Source organism: Pan troglodytes, chromosome 19 (genome assembly GCF_028858775.2).
Source record: "Pan troglodytes isolate AG18354 chromosome 19, NHGRI_mPanTro3-v2.0_pri, whole genome shotgun sequence".
NCBI lineage: Eukaryota > Metazoa > Chordata > Mammalia > Primates > Hominidae > Pan > Pan troglodytes.
The window spans coordinates 75,389,917-75,405,107 of NC_072417.2; the positions used below are offsets into that span (position 1 = coordinate 75,389,917).

A 15,191-nucleotide genomic window follows, 5' to 3' on the forward strand; every position below is an offset into this window, starting at 1 on the left:
AGCACAGGCGTGGAATGGAAGGGATGAATGGACCGATGTGAACACATCATCCTGGATTCTCCTTCCCTCTCGAGCCCTGCAGCTAACCCATCGGCAAGCCCTGGGGCCTCTGCCTCCAAAATCCTGCCTATCCCATGTGCAAACGCCTCTCACCATGTCCACTGCTATTTGCAGTTCTGTGTGTGTGGAAATACTTCCACAAATTTGGAATGAACAGGTCACAGCTGTGCCTGGAGGGAACGGCCAGGGAAATGTGCCCTCACCTTGCTGTTCTATCCAGGCCCACCCAGCTGAGGATGGGGGACCTGCCACCACTCTCCTGGCAGTTCCGGACTCCTGGGAACCGGCAGGTGAGGACCCAAGAGTGTTTTCAGTGACCCGGCTGACCTGGTCATCCGTCAGTCCCACCTTGGCCTAGGCCTCTATGCAGCACAGATCACAGCTCATTCCATCCTGGCATTACACTGGCCTGTGCCCTGTCCTCAGGGTCACATCCGTCTCCCAGAAGCCGTGCAACCCTGGAAAACCCAGGTCTAACAGTCAGGTTCCTCCTCTGTGCATTAACAATGGCGTTGACGCCTGCTTTGCGGGACGCTGGGAGGGGAGAGGGAGGTGTATGCTGGAGAGCTCCCCAGGGGCAAGGCCTGGCTCTGCGTCACTCACTGTCAGATCCTGAGAGCCTGGGGCTGGCCCAGCACATGGCCATCATTCCCTAAGAGTTGGATTTCATCCCTCAGTGCTGAAGGCAGGGGATAGAGCTTAGACAGACCCCTTGCGTCCTGTCTTCTTTATCTACAGCTTACTCATCCTTGCCCCTTTCACGTGCACCCGGCAGAGCAGGTGTTCACTGAGCTTGAGCAAAATTCAAGCTAGAGCAGCTGATGGATCTTGAGGCCTAGATTCACTGTCAAAGTGTTTCTCAAACGGTGCTCTCCAGAACACCAAGGAAAACTCATTTACTGTATAAGTTTGAAAATCCCTGCCCACCGGTCTACCTTTGTGTATGAGCAATCAGCTCTACCATTCAGCCCAGGTGTGTGTTTGCTGGACCATGTGGAGGAAGCTGAAGAGACATGAGCTGAAGGCAGAGGGTGAGTCCAAGGTGGGATCTTGGGACAGGTACGAGAAGTTAGGCAAAAATGGGATAATTCTAGCCTTCATAACCTTAGATAATAGTTCACATTATTATTTAGTTAATAGAATTGTACCCACATTACATTTCTTAAATTTTTTTAAGAGATAAAGTCTCACTCTGTCACCCAGGCTGGAGTGCAGTGGTGCAATCATGGCTCACTGCTTCCTGGAACTCGTGGGCTCCAGCAATCCTCCTGCCTCAGCCTCCTGACTAGGTGGGACTATAGGCACACGCCACCATGCCTGGCTAATTTCTTTGACTTTTCTCTAGAGACCGGGTCCACCTAGGTTTCCCAGGCTGGTCTCAGACTTCTAGACTCAAGTGAACCTGAATCTCCCGCCTCGACCTCTCAAATTGCTGGGATTACAGGTATGAGCCACCACACCCGGCCTAAATTTCTTATGTGCCATGGGACTGCAAAACATCATTATTAGGGGCAGCTGGATGGAAGGTATAGGAGGACACTATAGTGCCTTTTCAATATTTCTGTCTAAAATCTAAAATCATTTCAACAGGAAACATTTATTTCAAAACGTGAAGGTGGTTATCCTTCCATGAGTTTAAAGTACAAAGGCAGGCTCACGGTGTCGTCAGAATTCAGAATGATGGTCGTGGGGCTGGGGGTGTTGGGAGGGGCTGGGCATGGTTGGCTTTGTGATCTGGAGTCTGGTGTGCTCCATCTCTGAATGTCTCTCGAGCTGCACTCTTTCTTAATACATTCTCATAAGTTTAACAAAAAATAAAACGAGGAGGCGAAGCTTGCTTGGGTTGTTAAGCCTAGGGAAATTATCCAGCCATGAGCCCTGGCCCAGATGCTTCTAGAAGCCTGGAGGGAACTGAGAACTTTCCAAGTGGAGGCCGCAGAGGCAAGGCCCTGAGGTGGGAGCACACTGCTGTTCGTCCCTAGCTCTGAAGGGGGTGCCCTGCTCGGAATCAGTGCTGGGTGCACTGCAGGGCCGGGAAGTCCATGCCCACGTTGTGGCTCAGTGCAGTGCAAGCCGATCTCACCCGCTCCGCAGGGTGTTTAGCCTGCCAGCAGGTGGCCGGCTGGTCCTCCTGGGATATGGCACGGACCCAGCAGCTCTGTCTGAAATCATAACGGCGGAACCAAGGGTCCCCTACGTCCAGGTCCGTTGGGAGGCGGGGCATGGAGTTCCACTGCAGGAATCTCCAGGAACCTTGAGGTCCTCCCTGAGCCAGGGCCGGGCTGGGCACACCCTGAGTGCCCACAGGGTAGGTGTCTTCCCGGACAGCCCCACCAGGACAGGGTGTGGAAGAACGAGGTGCCCGTGGCGGGGAAGCTGACCACATGGGCTGCGGGAACCGGGCTGGTGGGCCTGGAGGGGCCTGCCTGTCCCCCTTGCAGAGGGTCTTCCCGCCACGTGAAGCCGGCACAGGCCTGGATGCCGACGACCCTTGCTCGGGTTTGGCTGAAAGGAAAACAGACGCGGTCAGCATCTCCAGTGAGCCCACGCAGGCCTTTCCGGGCTGGGCCCCACCTGCCTCCGTCTCTGGAGTCCTCGGGGTCTCTGTGTGGCCCCCGTGGCCTGACACTGAGGACACGCCTGTAGTCTGCTGATCCCAGAGGGAGGGGTGCGTGCTGCCTCGCGTGGGGAAGCTGTCGTGGCATGGCGGGTGGCTCCTGGGACTGCCCCCAGGGTTCAGACTGGCTGGGGGCTTCCTGCCACACACCTTCGTCCCAGGGCTGTTGGGCCTGGGATACGGCCCCCAGTCAGAACTCAGGTGGGAGGGGCCTTGGATGTCACCCAGCCCCTTGCCACCTCACGTGGGGACCCGTCTCCGCAGTGGGTGATTGGGCCCGGATGTGGGTCACCCTCTGTCCTCCTGGGCTGCCCAGTCCATGCCAGGACTGACCGTTCCCACTTCTGGCTGAACTCTTGGCTCTGGCTCTGGGCCCGGGGTCCCGCCTGAATTCCCTTGTCTCCCTGGCTCAAGGCTTGTTGTCCTGGCAACCTTGGAGGAGCGTGCAGGAGTGAGGGGCCTCTGCTGCTCTCTGAGGCTGTGGGTGCTTGCAGGGAGGGGCGGGGCCTCCCACAAATGGGTCTGGGCTCGTCTAGTAACTTGGAGGGCCCTGCGAGGGGGAGACGGAGACACCGCAGAAGGTGGGAGGGGGCTTGTTGGAGGGTCTTGCCCACATCCCCCTCCTGCGTGCACAGCATGTCCAGTATACACGCACTCAGCGCCTGCCCTGAGGACCGGTGGGCCTCCTGTACTTTCTTAGAGTCCGGGAGGAAGAGGAGGAAGAAAAGGTGAAGAGGAAGGCCCAGGTAGTAGGGTTGCGGGTCCCGGGCACTCCCCTACTATTGACTACCCCAGAGGGGGACATGGGAGGGGACGTGGCACTGGAGCCCACCTGGGGGTGGCAGGTCCCCCTGCTTTCTTGTTAGTTTCTTCATAGAGGCCCTAAGATGCTTGAGCACAGTGTCATCATCCCTGGCCCAGGTATCAACGAACCGGTTCCAAAAACGTGCCCACGGGCCACACCTGGACGTCTTCGTGAGGCGCTCTAGGGACAGGGTGGATATCAGGCCAGGGGAGTTACCTGGGAATGGTCACAGCTCATACCCCGTGGCCACTTCAGTCTCCCACTGGGCGGTGCCGGATCCTATTGTGGCCACCCCAGGCGTCCAGATATACACAGGAGACTGTGGCTGGGGGGCGATCTGGACAGGGAAGTGCTCACCACACTCTCGACTTTCATCTGGGTCATGTGGGGGATGGGCTCGGTGTCACAGTGTCCTGCCCAGCCCACCTGGCCAGACCTCCCTCTGGGCCAGAACAGAGGATCATGAGGACAGTGTGAGGAAGCTGCCCTCGGGCCAGTCGGGCTCTGACCCCAGGGCTCCCCAGGCCCCGCTGGGCACACGTAGACTTACTCTGCTGAACCTTAAAGGCGATTCTTGTTATCGGCATCAACGCCTGTTCGCCTTCTACCAGATACACATCCCACAGGCGCAGGGTGAGCCCGAGAGAGATCTGTGGGGACAGCAGGTGTGAAAGAACCTGGTCCTTCCAGGCTGGGGCTGGTGGCTTGAGCTGCGCACACTGGGGCTTCAGTCTCCAGAGTCAGTGACCTTCCCCATGAGGGTCGCCTGAGCCCTCCAGGACGCTGGGTCAGACAAGGTCTTGAAGCTCCTCATGGGGGGCACTCATTTGAGTGGGGATGTGGCTCCTGGAGAGAGGGGCTTGCCCAGGGCTTGAGGCTTCCCTGAGCCCTCTCAAGTCGGGTCCTGGCCCAGTCTGCCCATGAGGCTGGGCCTGAGCCCCAGCCATTGCCCTGGGATGACCCCTCTTGGGCAGAGGGTTTTGCTTGTGTGTCCTTTGGGGACCCGCCTGAGATTCCTGTGGGCTGGGAGTGAGCCAGACCCCCGGGCTGGGGAAGCAGGGCACTGCAGGGCAAGGAGGGTCCCTGAGCCAGGGTCTCCCAATGCCTCCTTACCCCGTCAATCAATATCCGGATGAGGCAGCCTAAGGACGAACACTGCCCACATAGATCTTTCTTGTCCTGATGGAAGCAACAGAGGTGCTCAGGCCACTGGGCTGCCCTAAAAACCTCCCTCTTCCAGGGCCTCTGAAGACCCTTCCCCTAGTGCAGAACACTGGGCGGTGTCCAGAGCTCCCCACAACACTGTCACCTTCCCACACTCCCGGTGGACACATTGCCCTTTGCCCTGCTCTGCGGGAGCTGGGCCCCCATCCCTGTGCCTCTGTCTCCTCCAGGGCAGGAAAGGAAACCAACTCCCAGCCCATGGAGAACCCGACGTCCCAGATCAGGCCCTGGCTGGGACTCAGCCAGTCACCAGCCCCACGAGGGGCTCCAGCCCCCCTGCTCCTACAGCCCCACGGGAGGCAGGGCTTCTGGGAAGAGCTGAGGGAACCATAAACTCACCTGATGCCACATGGTGTTGGGTTGTGACGTGGCTACCACATGCTCCTGTTGGTCTTGGAGCCCCTGGACGGTCCCGCCATTTGGGCTGTGAAATCCTGAGAAGCCCCCAGCCCATCATGAAATCAGAGCCTTCCCCCAAGATGTGGAGCCATCAGCTGCAAGAGCTGGGTAGCTGGAGAGGCCCCCAAACCCCAAGGCCTCCCACCCTCCCATCTGGTGACCCCAACATGCGGCCTTTACCCTGGGGAGGTGGGGCGGGAACATTCCCTGGAGCCTGGCTGGAGGTTCCCCTGGAGGCCTCCTGGGCCAGGGTGCAAAAAGGGCAAGCCTGACTTTCAGGCCACCACAGGGCGGCCGGAACTGGGTGGGTGCTGGGCTTCCTGGTCATCTCCTGGTAGTGGGGTCGGGCCAGGGAACAGGGGATGGGGAGATGCTGCCACCTGGGCTTGGTCGGCCCATTCGTGGGCACCGATGGCAGCAGGAGCCCGGGCAGCTGGAGGGCAGGAGGACTCTCAGGGAGGGGAGAGTCAGCTGCACAGAATCAGAGCCGGAGGGCGTGGCTCCAGGACACAGAGGGTGGCCACGGGGAGGATGAGATGCCCTCTGCTGATGGGGATGAGAGGTGTCTGATTTGGGCTTTGGGGGTCAGCCGTGGACTCCTGTGGGACCCTCAGCAGAGACATCCTAAAGTCTCCCAACAAGCTGGCGACACAAGGAGGGTGCCTTGGCTGAAAGCTGTGATCACCTGGCCAGGGTGGCCATCTCCAGGTCTGGCTGCAGGAGGTCCCCGGGGCAGCTGTTCGCTTACCCTGCAGGGAGTGCCTCTCACTGGCCAGCAGCTGCACCAGTGCCCAGAATGCATCCTCCTCAGGAAGATAAAGGAGGAACAAGGCGGCGATGTGGCTCAGGTCCCTGCAGTAGCCCACCTCCTGCAAGAGCCAGAGTCACCATGGAAGGACATCAGCTGGGAGGGCTGAGGTCACCTGGGAGGACTCATGTCATTGGAGAGGGCAGAGGTGACTGGAGAGGCTTCCTCTGAAGGAGAGGCTTCCTCTGAAAAAGAGGCCTCCTCAGGATGCACATTCATTTCATGACAAGAGCCAAGTCCATCAGGCACTTCAGCACCTTGTCCAAAATGTCTGCTGATAGCACCATCCTGTGTGTGATGCTGCCAAGCTCCTGGGCTTTGGGGCAGCCCCAGGAGGAGGGCGTCATTTCTTGTTCTGAGAAGTGGTGGTCAGGCCCAGGTGACACCAGGAGTCCAGGCCCTGACTCCTTTGTGTATCAGCTTGACCCCTTGAGACCACCCCCTTCCTTGGAGGTTTATGCCAGCGGTGAGCTGACATCCTACCTCCTATATCCTGGTGGGTCACAAATACTAACTTTAAAAGAAGCAACGACACCCCCACCAGACACCCACTCCTGTGAATATGGAAATATGGCCCGGGAACCTCACTGCCAGGAATACTCACCGGGTTATACTCCTCATACGCCAGGAGGATGTGGAGTAGTTCCCGCTGCCTAGGAAACAGAGAAAGGGGGCTTTGGTTTGTTTTGTGCAGATGTTGTTAATTTCACTTTGTCTACAAAGCCTAACAGCAAATCCCATTTCAGGTTCAGATGATTCACCAGATAAGCAGTGAGCTCTTCAGGGCCTGAGACTCTTGAAGAAATGTTTCAGTAAAATCCACATCTGTGACATGCAAATAGCCCAGTTGTACAGTGACTTGCCTGATCCTTTTCACTCTGAATGATTTTTTTTTTTTCAGTTTGCACACACGCCAGTTCAGTCTGTGGGTGTACAGTTCCTCCACGGTTCCAAACCAATGTGCAGAGTCTCCCGGCCACCGCTCCAGCCCCTCCTGGGGCGACTCCTTCATCCTCCAAGTCTCCAGGGTGGCCCCTATGCACCCAGCCTCTCCCCGATCCGTCAGCCCCTGGCCACCCAGACTGCTTCTCAGTCCCTGTGGTTTGGCCTTTTCCAGAATGGCCTAGGAATGGGAATCCTACTGTGGTAGCTTATTGGGTCTGGCTTCTGTCCCTCAGCAAAATGCATCTAGGATCCACCCACGTTCGTGCGGGCATCACTGGCTCGTTCCCTTTTCTCACTGGGTCTTCCGTTTGAAGGGAGGACCAGCCTTGCTCTCCCCATTCCCGTGTTGAAGGCCGTCCCCGAAGGCTCCGTGTGTGAGTGACGAGGAGTCAAGCAGTGAACCTGGCATGCAGGTTTCATGTGGATGTCAGTTTCCAAATCAGTGGGTTCAATATCTGTGACACTTTGGGGATGTGTGGTTCAAGTCCATCGAGCTTTGTGAGCCACTGCCCAACTGGCTGCCAACGTGGCTGTGCCATGTCATGTTCCCAGCAGACCTGGATGAGAGTTTCCAGGACCCCTAATTCTCCCAGCATTTGGTGCTGTCACTGTTGCCTGGGGGGGCTCATGGGCCCTCTATCCTGCCACCCTCCCGTGGGTCCTACCATGGGTCCCCATGGGTCAGGGAGAGCACCTTTCACCATTGTGCATGATTTTGTTTGCTGCCTTCCATCTCCTCAGGATCCTCCTGGGTTCTGGCCCCACATGTTCCAGTCTGGCCCAGGGCTTGGAACCAGGGAGGTGCTCGGTTCATGGTGCCGGCTGCTCCCTGGGCCAGGAGAGCTCTTGGCAGCTGTGTCATCCCTCCTGGGTGACCCTGGCTTCTGCGCCGGGGAAGCCCCCATTCCTCTCATTCACCCCATCTCTGCTGGGACCCTGTGGCTCCCGTAGACTTACTTGGTTCCGTATCGATCCCTGAAGAATATATGCCTCCTTAATGTCCCGCTTATGTCCAGGTCCATCTGCTGGATGTGTTCAGATGACCTCTTGCCCTTCTCCTTCATGATCTGTAGGGCAGGGCCAAGAGGAGGAAGCAGTCTCAGAACAGATGGAAGACTCCCTGCCCCCAGTGGCAGTCAGCCCACAGTCAGCACTTCGGGAAGGAAGGACAGAAGGAAGGTTTCCTTCTGCAGAAAGCTGCATTTTGGCTTGTTACTGAAGCCAGGGAGGGTCACCAGAGCTGAGTTTGTCTGTGGTGACTGTGTCACCATCTGTGCCCAGGGTGTTCATCTGACCTTCACCCCCAGCTCCCCAGGGTGGTCTTGACGTTCCCTCCAGCTGGAGACCTGGGCCCCTGACACGGCCTGTCCTGTTTGTTGTCCTCTGGCTGAGCGTACCTGGTATCTTCCGGGGTTTTTCAACTTCATTTCCTCAATGTTCAGGAGGACTGACCACATCGGGCCCTGGATGTTCATGGGAATTCCCTGGTACGCTCGATCTATGAGCTGTGGGCAGAAAACAATCTGGTGTCACAGGCCACGGGGTGACCCCAGTGAGGACCAGAGCCCGGGGATTCTGGAAATTGTCGGTTTTGGCCCCATGATTCCTCAGTAGAGGTGAGATCAAGCTGGGACAGGGTCTCCCTTCCCAGGACTGAAAGAGTGGATGGACACTCAGAGTTGAAACTCTGATCTGAACCTTTTCCTTCCTTCAGGTCACCAGGGCATCCCTAGCCTTGAGCTCCGGGTGGTCCCAGCCCTAGATTCAGATTCCCTCCCAGCAAGGTGACGCTTGCACAAATAGGCAGGAAATCTGGCGACCAGGCCTGCAGTCCTCTGGGCGAGGACAGTGTGCCACCCACCCTCTGAGAGGCTGACGGTGCCAGGCCACAGCCATGGGTGCCTGTCCCCTGTCTCTGCAGAGAGTGCTTCCTCCCTCCACACATTACCTTCCTGCTGTTTTTGTAGGTGTCCCACTCTCCCAGCATTTTCACCCACTTGCTCTTTCGGCTGATCTCCCGCCGAATTTGCTGTCAAATGAGGCATGTTGGAGTTAGCGGAGCTGCCAGGCTTCCCAGAGCCGCCCGCGGATGCTGGGTCTTGGGCTCTGGAGCCCTGGTGGGAGCCAGCTGGAAGGAGCCAGGGAAGGGCAGACCTCAAGGGCTGAGAGCCTTTGAGCAAATGAGCACCAGTGGGCTGGCTTTGGGACCCCGGGATGTACCATCCTCAGGCCACAGCCACACAAGTCTTAGGTCCCAGCCTCTAGGTGGGGTCCTGACACAAGGGCGCAGCCACCCCCAAGCCAGGACTGTGGTTCTCCTTTTGGAATTTTATCAAACTGCCAAAGTGAACAGCAACCTGGGGTCAGGTCCAGCAGGGACTGCTGCCCCTCCCAGTGACAGCGCGTTGCCCTCACCCGCCACCGCTCAGGCCAGCTGCTTCCTCTGCCTCACTGACCACCTGCCCAGTCCCTACGTCCCTGGACCAGCCCCTCCATGCATCAGGCTCTTACCTTCGCCTCCCGCGCAGTCAGAGGAGGCAGTTCCGTCTCACTGTAAGGCAACCCAGGCAGAGCTGAGGAACTGCACGGGGCCTGGAGCGGCCCCAGCCTGGGTGCCGACCCCCAGAAAGGACTGGCTCTGTCCCTTTCCAGCTCAGGGCTCAGTCCAGGAGAAGGCACAGGGAAGGGAGGACAAGGGCCTTCCTGTGGGGCTGACTCCCAGGAGGGGCAGGACCTGGGAGAAGAAGGAGTGTAGGGACAGCCTGGCCGGGGTTACTGGGGCCCCTGGCGTGGGGGGCGGACAGGCTGCCCAATGGGGCTGCCCGTCCTGGACTCGAGGTGGTGCTTTCTGCTGGAGCTGAGAAAGGTTAGCCCTGAGATGGGATGGGGGCCGCCCAGGGTGGGCGACCGGGCCCTGACAGGAGTCCCTCAGGGAGTGACCACATCACCCCGCCAGGGTCAAGGGAGCCTGCCCTGAGACCTGCCCGGTGTACTCTGGGTGCACCAGGGGCCCATCCCACTTGACAGCCCCAAGGCCCTTGCAGGTTCTGACCTCCCAGCATCTACCTGCCTCTCCCTGCACCCTAGCCACACACCCTGCGTTTCAGAAGTGGCACGGCTCATCAGCTCCCTCCCACCCTACCTCCCCAGGGATCCTCTGTCTCTCCATCCTGTGATCCCTGAGGGCTGGGCTCCTGGCTGGGCTCCTCTTACCCGGCCCCAGATCCCTTCCCAGCACCAGACCCAGGGTCTTTAGCCACAAGCCCTGCTGCCTCCCTGGCCTCACCGTGAGATGCCCAGAACGGGGCCCTGCCCATCTTCTCCCCCATTCTCCTAGGGCTACAGCCCCCATTGTCACCATGCCTTTTCCCCTCACGGGACAGTGAGGGCTGTAGCTCTAGGGGAATGGGGGAGAACAGGGGCAGGTGGGCCCTCAGAGACCTGCTGGACAACAGCCCTGAGGCTGGGCCAGGCATCCCCTCACCCTGTGGCCATAACCCTTGGATCTCACCGGGGTTGTCTCCAAGTAGACAGGGCCAGACCCTCAGGCTGCCCCGCTCCTCTTGTGCTCACTTGCCGACAGAACTGCTGAGCGCCCAGGGGCCTGACCTAGCCCAGTCTCCATTCCCACCGGCTCCCTAGATGGGCCCCACACCTCTGGCCTAACAACAACCTCGGGCTGGACCTGCAGGGGAGTCAGGGAGGAGTTCTGTCCCTGGAAAGGAGGTTGACCCGACCTGGTGAGACATGTCCTGCATCAGAAAGGCCTTTCTAAAAGCAAACCCATCCCTGAGCTGAGACAGGTGCTTTAGGGGTGAGGGGAGTGCAGAGGACTCACTGTACAATCCCCAAATGATCGACGTTGTTGTTGTAGCTTCGAAAAGGCTTAGGCCCCTTGTCCTCTGACAGCCCAGCTCGGTGTCCCTGTAGCCCAGAGGGAGCCTTGGTGAGGGGTCCAAGGTAAAGGGTGCAAGGGCCTGGGGGCATTGGCCACCCGTCCCTGCCCTGTGCTCCTAGCGAGCCCAGGACCCTTTGACCAGGGCACACTGGAAGAGCCCTCCCTCCAAGAAGCAGACCCACTTGTACCTTTTCGTATTTCATAATGACGTCCTCTCGCTCTTGTGCCCACCAACTACCCGCGACCTCTACCACGTCCATCCTGTGAGACAAAATTGTCTAAAGGTTACACTGTACGCGGCGGCTTCGGAGAACACCTGAACCGCTCTCGCCGGGCTCCCAGATGCTGGCTGGCTGCGTAACCCCCATTCCACCGCCGCCCCCAGGTAAAAAGGGGCCAGACCCAGTGGCCCACAGCCGCTCGAGTCTCTGGAGTCTCAAGTCCCAAGCAGGGGTGGGCATCTTCCCAAGGACTTGAGTACAGTGGGACCTAGACAGAGAATCCTGTTGTCCCCCAATGCCATGAAATGGGGACACACTGGCCCCAGCAGGTTGAATGGTTTCCACCTGCCAAGGGTGAAGGGCCCATGATGGGCTATTCCAGGGATGTGGAGGCAGACTGGGGTCAGCGACCAGAGGTCTCTGTGCAATCGGCCTCCTGGGATGCTCAGGGCCTCAGAGATGCCCAGTTTCCTACAGGGAACAAGATCTCTCCTGACTGCTCGGTTCTACTCCGCTCATCACTTTGGCTACCGTGGCTCTTCAGTCTGAACAGTGAAGCCACTTTAGGAATAACGCCTGTTGAGCAGGAGGGTGTTGGGTTTGGGGGATGAGAAAGATCTATTGTACGCATGGAAACCACGTCTCTCGCGGAGGGACTGTGGAGTCCACCATTCTGAGCCGTCCCAGCAGGAGGAGGCTTCATTTTCCTGGGTCACTGAGGACGAACAGTGGGTCCTTGGTCCTGGAGAACACCTGGATGGACCGTCCCTCCTGGGAATACTCGAGGCAAAAGGAGGGCGAGGCCTCAAGAGGACCACACAGAGCAAGAAATACCTGGGGAGAACCCTAGTGCCCGGACCCCTTTGAACAGAAGGGAAGATAGTCTCCCCTCAGCCAGCCCTCCAGGGCTCCTTCATTTTCCACAGCTGCCCAAGGGCAGCAGGCTCCCCCGGACAAGGGACCATGTGTGTTCAGTGGGGCCCACAGCAACCATCGGGACCCAGCTTAGGGCACAGAGGTGTTCTGAGGACCGTCAGTGGATCTATACCAGTGGCTCTGCCAGGACCAGGCTCTGCCCCATCGGGATCGGAAACCTGGGCAGATTTGGGAGGTCACAGGGTTCAGGCCTGAATTCCAGCACAGCACACGGCAGGGCTGAGAGCAAAACTCAGGGTCATGTCCGGATTCCCAGGCCAGTTACTGCCTCTCTGACCCCAGACGTCTCATCTGTCGAATGGGGACATTTGGGAACAGCACCCACTCTACGAAGCCACCATGGAGACGAAAGAGCCAATCGTCTACACGGGCAGTGTAGAACGGGCGCCTGGTGAGTGCTCAGGGATGACCCTCCTCAGTAGCTGCCCCACAGAGGCCAACACCGCCCGCACCGTAGCCACTGTCCCCAAGTCCGCCTGGAGGAAAGAGAGCAGGTCACGCTCACCTGATTCTGATGAATCAGCTGGCCTGGGTCATACCTCTCAGGGAGAAAACCTTTGAGTCCACAGAGCTGCTCACAGATACCACTGCCTGTGTGTAACTGCTGTAGAACACTGAGGCAGGCCAGAGAGTGGATAGGTGTTAAGCACCAGTGACATTCTGAGGTCATGGCACGCATCACAATGGGGCCTTGCCCGGGTCAGCAGCGCCCAGAGTCAGGGTCCTCCGCTGCCTGAGGCGTCAACATGCCTGCCTGCAATGTGTTTGTGCATGTGCGTGCACACGTGTATGTGGGTAAACACGTCTGTGCACGTGTGTGTTGCTTCTCTGGCCAGTCCCGGCTGCCCCACTCATGTGTGCACCCAGTTCCTCATCACTGTCACCCCCGAGGCCCAGGGCCAGCATCAGAGCATCCATGGCTGCTCCCTAACCTCAGCCCTCCCTGCCCAGGGTGGTCCTGGGATACATATAGGGGTGGAGGGAAGTGACTGCTGCTGTTGGATCTCAGAATATAAAAGCTAATACTATTACCTAATGGTCTTTTTAGTGTCTCTAATGGTATCGCTTTTTCATTTCTGATATTTTAACTGGGTATTTCTCTCCATGACCCTTGGATATTCTAGCTAGAGGATCCTGTGAGGAAAGTGCCGGGCACACAGTAGGGGCTCACTCTTCTAGACATGTTATCTAAAACCTGGTTCATCTGTCCTTCCATGCAGGGCCTAGGGGATGCCAAATTCCAGGGTCCAGAAAGAGCTTGGGATAAAATGAAACTTCAAGGGGACGGCTTTGACCTGGGCTGAGTCTGCCTGTGCCGAGTCTGCCTGTGCCATCCAACTGGAGTCTCAAGTCCTGAGGCAGGACGTCCAGGTGCCCCAATGCAGGGTCCTCCTGATCAACACCTGCTCCCCTGTACTCATTAGCAACCTCACCCACCCTACTCTCAAAGCACACTTGGCTCTCATATCCAGGAGCTCTGCATCTGTAGATTCAGCAACAGCAGATGGAAAATATTCAGAAAATAATTTGGATGGTTATGTTTCTATTGAACATGTGCAGACTTTGTTCTTGTCATTATTCCCTAAAGAATACAGTATCACGACCATTTATGTAGCATCTGCATTGTATTACACATCCTGAATAATCTAGAGATGGTCTAATGTCTACAGGAGGATGTGCATAGCTGATATGTGAATACTAGGCCATGTTATGTCAGAGACTTGAGGATCCATGGATTTTGGCATCCCCAGGGACCCTAGAACTAATCCATGGATACCAAGGGATGACTGTATAAACTCACTCAGTAAGGCTTCTCATTGGAGGAAGGGCCCAGTTCAGGACACACAGGGACATCTCCCTGGACTACTGTCCATTCATCCACCCATTCATCCATTGTCTCCCCCCACCCCCCCATCTCGGACTGTCCCAATGACAGCCCTAGCAAGAAGAGACAAGAAACAAGATAAGTTCACGTTGTCCAGTTTTGAGGTATTGGAAGAAGTTGCACCAGTATGAGAATAGTGGGTCAGTTTTCTACAGGATCCAGAAAGCATATCGGGCAGCCTCGGGGTGCGGAAAGGAGCCTGGCCTCTCCAGCAGCCACACAGGCCTGCAGTAGGATGGGGCTGGGGCTGGCCATGTGGATCACTCAGGCCTCATGAGGGGAAAGGAAATACCAGGGGGCAAAAGAGGAGCATGGGGGCAGCTGGTTGCCTAAGGGGAAGGCACCTCAGGGAAGGGGACTGTATTCATTTGTTTTCACACTGATGTAAAGAAATACCTGAGATTGGGTAATTTATAAAGGAAACAATCTTAATTGACTTGCAGTTCTGGAAACTTATAATCATGGCAGAAGGGGAAGGGGAAGCAGGCACCTTCTTCACAAGACGGCAGGAGGGAGTGAGTGGAGAACCAGTAAGTGCCACACTTTGAAACTATCAGCTCTCCTGAGAACTACCTCACTATCCGGGGAGCAGCACGGGGGAAACTGTCCCCAAATCCAATCCCCTCCCACCAGGTTCCTCCCTTGACACAGGAGGATTACAGTCCCAGATGAGTTTTGGGTGGGGACACAGAGCCAAACATGTGAGGGTCTCAGTCTATGTTGCAGCTCCCCTGGGGCTGAGGCCTCCTCCCAGCCACCCCTTCCCCCAGGGCTTCCCACCTTCCCTGCCCTGAATTCTCTTTTTTTTTTTTAGCTTAGTGATAGACAAAGTTAACATAGAAATCTTGGCCTTCCCAGGTGTGGTGGCTCACACCTGTAAACCACTGCACTCCAGCCTGGGCAACAAGAGTGAAACTCCATTGCAAAAAAAAAAAAAAAAAGTACATTTCAAATAATTATCACAAAGCAACTAGCTTTCCATTATCACTGAGTTTAAGAAACAGAATATAGTGAGCACTCAAAAGCCTCCCATTTGCTTCCTCCAAATCACAAATTCTCCCTTCCTCACAAAGGTAACTATTATTCTAAATGTTACAGTAATCACTTTCTTGCTTTTCTTTACAGTTTTATATCCTATGCACAAGTAAATAAACACTAGATTTCATTTTCCCTGTTTTAAAAGTTTTTATATTTATAAATAGAATTACTTAATTCATTTTTGTTTGTTTGTTTTTTGTTTTTTGAAACAGGGTCTAGCTCTGTCATCCAGGCTGGAGCGTAGTGGTGTGATCTCAGCTCGCTGCAACCTCCACCTTCTGGGCTTGAGAGATTCTCTTGCCTCAGCCTCCCGAGTAGCTGGGACTACAGGTGTGTGGCACCACGCTGGCTAATT

The 15,191-nt window shown here is 56.7% G+C and overlaps 2 protein-coding genes across 6 annotated transcripts in view; one reads left to right on the plus strand and one right to left on the minus strand.

The window, feature by feature from the left end:
* Positions 1-1,638: 1,638 nt before the first annotated feature.
* On the minus strand, positions 1,639-12,564 carry LOC112206071 (TBC1 domain family member 3G). 3 transcript variants are annotated; one of them, XM_063799139.1, is made up of 15 exons: positions 12,419-12,564; positions 10,945-11,017; positions 10,697-10,782; positions 9,370-9,409; positions 8,807-8,887; positions 8,256-8,363; positions 7,816-7,925; positions 6,518-6,566; positions 5,854-5,974; positions 5,046-5,140; positions 4,596-4,661; positions 4,033-4,132; positions 3,510-3,662; positions 2,134-2,565; positions 1,833-2,090 (listed from the first exon to the last, which is right to left on the minus strand). In XM_063799139.1, the coding sequence occupies exons 2-15, from the start codon at positions 11,014-11,016 to the stop codon at positions 1,954-1,956; spliced, it is 1,650 nt and encodes a 549-aa protein (XP_063655209.1). In that variant the 5' UTR covers position 11,017; positions 12,419-12,564; the 3' UTR covers positions 1,833-1,953. The 3 variants fall into 3 exon arrangements, with proteins under 3 accessions (XP_024206310.2, XP_063655208.1, XP_063655209.1); XM_024350542.3 differs by having other exon boundaries at positions 1,639-2,565; XM_063799138.1 differs by lacking the exon at positions 12,419-12,564 and having other exon boundaries at positions 1,639-2,565; positions 10,945-11,094.
* Positions 12,565-12,590: 26 nt separating this feature from the next.
* EFCAB3 (EF-hand calcium binding domain 3) overlaps positions 12,591-15,191 on the plus strand; it is a 132,573-nt gene continuing 129,972 nt past the window's right edge. Inside the window, exons 1-3 of one of the 3 annotated variants that reach the window (XM_016932690.3) lie at positions 12,591-12,686; positions 14,242-14,328; positions 15,049-15,166. In XM_016932690.3, coding sequence (XP_016788179.2) covers positions 12,660-12,686; positions 14,242-14,328; positions 15,049-15,166 — 232 coding nt within the window. In that variant the 5' untranslated portion in view covers positions 12,591-12,659. The remainder of the gene's footprint in view (positions 12,687-14,241; positions 14,329-15,048; positions 15,167-15,191) is intronic. The other 2 variants (XM_063799137.1, XM_063799136.1) reach the window with 2 other exon arrangements.

Excerpts from the sequence above, each read along its gene's own strand:
- LOC112206071 (XM_063799139.1), bottom strand. The coding sequence starts at position 11,016 with ATGGACGTGGTAGAGGTCGCGGGTAGTTGGTGGGCACAAGAGCGAGAG. Across the intron at positions 5,975-6,517 it reads CGTATGAGGAGTATAACCCG|GAGGTGGGCTACTGCAGGGA; the intron begins GTGAGTATTCCT and ends TGGCTCTTGCAG. Across the intron at positions 4,662-5,045 it reads CCAACACCATGTGGCATCAG|GACAAGAAAGATCTATGTGG; the intron begins GTGAGTTTATGG and ends TGCTTCCATCAG.